This window comes from Mus caroli, chromosome 3 (assembly GCF_900094665.2).
Source record: "Mus caroli chromosome 3, CAROLI_EIJ_v1.1, whole genome shotgun sequence".
NCBI classification, from domain to species: domain Eukaryota; kingdom Metazoa; phylum Chordata; class Mammalia; order Rodentia; family Muridae; genus Mus; species Mus caroli.
In genome coordinates this window covers 124,886,842-124,894,103 of record NC_034572.1, presented here as the reverse complement: position 1 = coordinate 124,894,103, position 7,262 = coordinate 124,886,842, and the positions used below count along the sequence as shown (strand labels likewise).

Genomic DNA, 7,262 nt, shown 5'->3' with positions numbered 1-7,262 from the left:
AACTGGTCTACATAAGGAGTTCTAGGCTATCAAGATAGAAATAAAAATAGAAAATAGAAATAAGAATAGAAAAATTAAAATAGAAAAAAAAAGCATCGACAATTCTAGGGAGAGTCTAACCAAGAGAAACCACAACATCTGGCCTGTAAACGACAGGAAGGTAAAGCACTCTGGAGCCATCCCCAGATGTTGGAATAGCCACACATCACATTGTTGGACACTAGCTCAGCATTTCAGGTCTTGTCTAAGGCTAATTAATAAAGCAGTCACCCAGCCCGGTCCTCTGAGTGTTTTGATATAGTCAGGCCATATGCAGAAACCCACAGAAAGCTCTCACCCCCCTGGAGGAACCTGCTGCTGCTAGTGCACTAAATTGGCAAAACAAACAAACAAACAAAACTCCACTCAGGACAGCTCTGCTGTGCTGCGGGAGGTCACCCCTCACCACCAGCTGTCCTGTAGGACGTCCCGCCCCCACCTTATGCAAGAGCAGCTGACTGGAGGATGCCGAGAGGGGCACGCGGCGCAGCCAATCGGAAGGGCGTGCCTTGCCCTGCCTCGCGGGTGACCTTCGAGTCATGTAGCCGGCTACTGTCGCCGGTGCTGGCGTCTCTGCGGCGGAGCTAGATACAGGCAGTACCTGGGGCATGTCCTCGCTCGGGGGCCAGCGTCCCGCGGCAGGGGAGCAGCCGGGAGCTAGACTGCACGTGCGGGCGATAGGAGGCGCGCTGCTGCTTTGCGTGCTGGCGGTGCTGCTAGGCTGGATTTGGCTGCGGCGGCAGCGCGCATACGGCATCCCTCCGGGGCCCAAGCCTCGGCCACTCGTGGGTAACTTCGGGCACTTGCTGGTGCCGCGCTTTCTACGACCGCAGTTCTGGCTGGGCTCGGGCAGCCAGACGGACACGGTGGGCCAGCATGTGTACCTGGCCAGGATGGCCCGTGTCTATGGCAACATCTTCAGCTTCTTCATCGGCCACCGTCTGGTGGTGGTCCTCAGCGACTTCCACAGCGTGCGCGAGGCGCTAGTGCAGCAGGCTGAAGTGTTCAGTGACCGCCCGCGGATGCCTCTCATCTCCATTATGACCAAGGAGAAGGGTGAGCGCGACGTGGGCTCAGGATCCCCGGGGCGGTAGGACCTGCGTCATGCCCAGCAAAGGGGATAAGGGACGGAGGCGTGGCTTCTAGTGTGCGATTAAAGTGGGAGACACACTGGAAAGTGAGGGAGGTGTGGGTACCAAACTGTAAAATAAGGACCACCCACCCCGGAAGCCTTCCTTTGTCCCAAGTGAGGCCTTCTCGCTCATAGGTCTGATCTCAACGTTTCTAAACATTGGCTGTGTTAGGAAAAGGGGAAGGGGGATTCTTTTCACCAAGTGTCATTCAGTTGCAAAAGTATAAAAAGATATTTTTTTCCCCTTAGGAAAGGCCAGAATCCAAGCTAGGAGACTGGTGAACCGGATGTGTTCATAGCCTCTCTAATATTTTGGCAAAGAATGTGGCTGCTCCCCGCGGGTGACTAAAGAACTTGCCTGAGGTTAAATTTAAGAGAAAGTGACTAACTTTTTTGCAGAGAATATTTCAAGATAGCCAGTCTGTTCCCAGAGCCCGTGTATATCTCCCTCAGCAGACACAGGGTCTCGATCTCTATTCTCCAGCCACCTGTCAATCCTGTGTTCTGTCTTCAGACACTGAAGTACAAGACTGAATCCATTGTGGGTGGCATATATATGCTTCCGTTCAGGAGAGAGGCCCCCTGACTTCATACTTTGATATCCCCTCCCTCACCCCATTTCTAATTTTCCCTTGGAAACTCCCCATGTAAAGCCTCAGAAAGCTCTGGAATTGGAGGCACCTGTAATGGGGAGGGCAGGCGTGAGCACTAGGCTGGAGCCGGGAGAGCTTGACTGCTATATCAAGGGTAGTTAGTTCTTGTTCCTAAGGCCACTCCAGCCTCTGCAGCAAACTGAAGTTGGATGTGCAGAATTGCGTGCATCTTAGTGGCCTCTTGGCTAGCGTTAGGCTCAAGATGAAGGGCGTATGACAGCCACTGTGTAAGATGCTTCTGGATTAAGACAGGAGTCTGTAAACGTTTACTCTGAATGAAATTTAGAGTAAGGCTACATAACTAATCTGGCCACTGGTGAAGGAAGAGCAGGAAGTCTCTCTTGGCTTAAACCTCCAGTGTTCTGCCCTCTCTTCATCCGATTTAAGTGACCACTCAAGTTTATAGCCATCGGCCACAGTAAACAGTCTACCAGTGTTCTGGGTCGTGTTCAGACCCCGAGGCAGGAGAATCACCTTGGGCATTCTGGCTACCAGCCTAGCAGCGAGCTGATTCAGTGAGAGGCAGTCGACAGAGTAAGGCCGAGAGTGACAGATCGGGACACATGGAGGCCCTTCTCTGGCCTCCTCGTGCACCTGCCTACGGGTTATACATCCTCAACCCCACCCCAGTTATCTATACAGGAAAAAATGTATTTATATCTCACTGGAATTATAGGTAAGTCATAGAGAATTAATCAAACATGAAGAAAATCAAAAGTCTGGGGGCTGGAGAAATGGCTCATGTGATTAAGAGCATTTGCTATTCGTCCAGAGGACCTAGGTTCAGTTCCCAGCATCCACAAGGCCCTGCCTAACTTTCTGTAACTCCAGTTCTGGGGGATCCAGCAGACTCTTCTGGTCTCTGTAGGCACCAGGCACACATATAGTACACATACATACATTCAGATAAAACATGCAGAGATGGGGCTGGCAAGATGGCTCAGTGGTTAAGAGCACTGGCTGTTCTTCCAGAGGTCCTAAGTTCAAGACCCAATAACCCACATGATGGCTCACAACCATCTGTAGTGGGATCCGATGCCCCCTTCTGGTGTGTCTGAAGAGAGTAATGGTGTACTCATATTCATAAAATAAGTAAGTAAATATTTTTTAAAAACATGCAAAGACAAAGTAAAAATAAATCTTAAAAAAATGTTTTCAAAGTCAGCATTTTAAATTTTTATAAGAAAATGGTGTTTCTGAATCCTTGGTAGGAAGGGATTTCTAAAATAAGACCTGTAGCACAAATCATAAAGAAAAAGACCTGTAGACAGGCACAGTGGCACAGCAGCACTTGGAGGGGTTGAGGCAGGAGGATTGCCACAACTTCAAGGACAGCATAGACTTCAAAATAACTATCTTTTAAAAAGTGAGAGAAGTCTTCATGTGGACTGGAGAGATGGCTCGGGTTAGCATATACTGCTCTTTCAGAGGTCCTGAGTTCAGATCTCAGCTTCCAAGATAGGTGCCTCCAACCACCTTTAGCTCCAGCTGCAAGGGATCCAATACCCTCTTCTGACTTCCGTGTGCATGCCCGAGCACGCGCGCGCGCACACACACACACACACACACACACACACGCACACACGCGCACACACGCACACACACACGCACACACACGCACGCACGCGCACACTCGTGGTAAATCAATGTTTTTTAATCTACTTGTTACGGTATCTTTAAAACTTATGCTTATCAAGTAATACCATTAAAAGCAAAAACCAATTCATGTAATGAGAGAGAGAGGAGGTTTCACCTATGCATTTAAACTATATAGAAAGAAAATCTCCACACAGCACACAGTAGGTAAGATAAGTGTGACATCTGGAATAAGAGCCCCATCAGTGACCTGGGTAAAGCCACTCTGACCCACACTGACAATCACGGAAGTGTACATGAAAATCACTTGAGATACAGTTTCGCCCTCTAGTGGCAAAACTGGAAATTTACAAGTATCAAGAGGCAGCTGTTCAAAACATGATGATGTTCATATACTCGTGGCCGTCCTTTTGCTCCATTCTTAATCTACTTAAGACAGTAATTTGGCAGTGACTATTCACATGACGATACCCATATTTTATGGCTCGTCACTGCGCCCTTAGTGATGTCTGTAAAATGTGAAGAAAGTCCATATTCAACCCTGGGTCCATCCATACAGATGTTTATTTTGAAATGATCTCTTTTCTCCTGTTGCTGGGGGTTGAACCCATGGCTTTGTGAGTGCTAGTAGTAGTAGTTTGTGCTGGACTGCTGAGCTGACCCCTGACCCTTGATTATAGAGGAACTTACAGTATAAAAGAACCAACAACAGAACTGGTCTTTTTCTCTCTCTTTTTTAATTTTAATTTTTATTTATTTAATTTTTTTTTTTTTTGAGACAGGGTTTCTCTGTATAGCTCTGGCTGTTCTGGATCTCACTCTGTAAACCAAGCTGGCCTCAAACTCAGAAATTTGCCTGCTTCTGCCTTCCAAGTTCATTAAAGGCGTGCGCCACCACTGCCCGACTCCATCTTTCATTCACAACTGTATACTGCACACCACACGCTAAGGATTCAGAACATGGCGTCGGTAGTTTGAATGTTGACTGACCCCCGTGGGCTCATGTGTTTCAATACTTGGGCCTAACTTGTGATAGTAGTTTGGGAAATGGTAGAACTTTTAGAAGGTCAGACCCAGCTAGAGGAAGCTGGTCCCTGGGTCTTGTGTGTGGATTATAGCCGAGCCCTGGCTGTGGTACAAACTTTGAGCTTCCTGGCAAAGGTGTGAGCAATTTCCTATTAGATGTTTATTCAAGGCAAAAAGGAAAGTATACAGTTTTGGGGGGGGCAGGAGATGTGTGACCTGCACAGCTTTGGAGTTGACCTGACTCGGGCCACTGGGGAAGGAAGAAAGGACAGACATGTAGAGCAAAGCTGGGACCCGGTGGGCAGCAAAGTCTGATGGGGATGCTCAAGCAGCAGCCTAGAAACTCTGCACGTTTATTGTATGCACGTGGAACAAGGAGGCCGGGTTACTGTCCACAGTCGAGCAAGGGAGGCAGGATCAGCTCTTCTTGGTAGGAGAGGTCTCTACAGAGGCGCAAGCTCAGGCTATAAACATCAGGAAGGATGAAGCTGCGCTCAGTGCTTTCTGCACGCACTGTCAGCATCCACACGTGTACCAGAGGAAGGTTCTGCCTTTCTTTGAATCTGACGTGGGGGTGAGGGCTTTGCTATCACTTAGTCTGAGGGACCCTTAACATGGCCATGTTCATGTCAGCAACACAGGCTTGCTCAGGACTTCATCCGACCCCCATGGTGGTCAATGTACAAGTTGGGGTCAAATAGGACGCAGCCATCGGTAATCCCGATGAGTCCAGGCTCCTGCTGTGTGCACGGCATTGTGCCAGGAGCTGGGGTTTGAAGGTTTTCTAAGCCTGAATCTACTGTTGTGAAATAGAAAGATACTTAAGTGCACAAGAATTTTAGGCACCGCCTCTATATGCATTTGAACATTGGCCTAGAGACTTGAAAATACTGAATATACCTCCCCGGTGGCTCCCATTCACTATACCCAGGCCTTGCTCTCACCCTCCCCTCTGTCCTTGCAGGAATCGTGTTTGCACACTATGGTCCAATTTGGAAACAGCAGAGGAGATTCTCCCACTCGACGCTTCGTCACTTCGGTCTGGGCAAGCTCAGCCTGGAGCCCAGGATCATCGAGGAGTTCGCATACGTGAAAGAAGCCATGCAGAAACACGGGGAGGCCCCCTTCAGCCCCTTCCCAATCATCAGCAACGCCGTCTCCAACATCATCTGCTCCCTGTGCTTCGGCCAGCGCTTCGATTACACCAACAAGGAGTTTAAAAAGGTGTTGGATTTCATGTCCCGGGGCTTAGAAATCTGCTTGCACAGCCAGCTCTTCCTGATCAACATATGCCCCTGGTTTTACTACCTCCCCTTTGGTCCATTTAAGGAGCTCAGGCAAATCGAAAGGGACATATCCTGCTTCCTGAAAAACATCATCCGAGAGCATCAAGAGTCTCTGGATGCCAGCAACCCTCAGGACTTCATAGACATGTACCTTCTACACATGGAGGAAGAGCAGGGAGCCAGCAGGCGCGGCAGCTTCGACGAGGACTACCTGTTCTACATCATTGGGGACCTCTTCATTGCCGGCACTGACACCACAACCAACTCTCTGCTCTGGTGCCTGCTGTACATGTCACTGAACCCCGACGTGCAAAGTAATTGGTACATTTGTTCTTAACTCAGGGTAAAAGCAGGTTCTTTGAACCCAGTCACGGCCTCTGTGATCTGCTGGCTCCGGAGCACCCATGTGTCCAGGTTGGAAAAGGCAGTAAACACTTGTATTCTATAGGTGAACGGCAAAGCCTCGGGTTTCTAGACGGACTAGCGTCATAGCTTGCCCACCCCTGCCTTAACGTCCATAGTCCGGTTCCCTTTGAGACCTGTGAAAGTGAAGGCTGTTAGAGAAGTGGCGCGTAGAGAGGGCTAAGGGAGCCTATTGCTCATCCATACCTTCATCTCGTTTTGAACATAGAGAACGCAAGCCCAAGAGTCAGCAGAAGTCACAGCTGGTGCCACCACATTAGCCCCAGTGAACAGCCAGAGGCGGGGGCAGTAGGCGCTGGATGAGTAAGGGAGCGTGGTATATTGCTTTCAGCAGCAGCTCTACCTATTTATTCACTACAAACTTAGTCACTTAAGCAAACCCAAATTTGCTACAAGTCTTTATATCAGAAGTGTGACAAATGCTTCACTGGACTGAAGCCTGGGGTGTGAGCTGGGCTTGCGTTGCCCTCTGGAGGCCCCAAAGGGGAATTCTCTCCTTGCTGTTTCCAGCTTCTTTGACCTGTGGTCTTCTCTCCATCTTCAGAGCCAGCAGAGCTGTAGCCCTCAGGCCATGCTTCCGTATTCACATCTTCTTCTGACTGAAGTCGGTTAGGCAAGGCCGTCTGATTTTAAAGCCCATGTGGCTTGGTGATGGGCGCATGTCCTAAGAATATGTCACTAGATGGTTTCACTATGTGCAAGCATCACAGAGTACACTTAAACTGACATAACCGTAGCGTCACTAGGCGATATAACCTCACAGGATCATCTTGTTGATGAGGTCAGTGGTTGACTAAAGTGTCACCCTATAGCATAAAACTGTGCTTGGATGGAGATGCACTCAGTAGTCCAGGATGTGTCCCCATGTTTAGTACAGTCCCTTCAGCTATGTGTGTCAGTTGGTGTTGCGGCCCGTCCGCGGTCCACAACACGAACGGTTCACTGAGAATGGCAGTTCCCTGCAAAGAGAGGAATCTAGACGGGGCGGAAGAAACAATGGAGTCAAGACAACATTCGGATCAAGACTCAATTTAATATTTCCAGACACTCAGTTTATAAAGGAAGGGGGAGGGAACCCAATTTCCCGCCAAGTAACTCAGGGTCCAG

General features: G+C 49.1%; 1 protein-coding gene across 1 annotated transcript in view; it reads left to right on the top strand.

Moving 5' to 3' along the window:
* Nucleotides 1-575: 575 nt before the first annotated feature.
* Nucleotides 576-7,262, top strand: part of LOC110291616 (cytochrome P450 2U1) — a 15,299-nt gene continuing 8,612 nt past the window's right edge. Inside the window, exons 1-2 of the mRNA XM_021158843.2 lie at nt 576-1,095; nt 5,411-6,046. Of these exons, the coding sequence (XP_021014502.1) occupies nt 648-1,095; nt 5,411-6,046 (1,084 nt within the window). The 5' untranslated portion in view covers nt 576-647. The remainder of the gene's footprint in view (nt 1,096-5,410; nt 6,047-7,262) is intronic.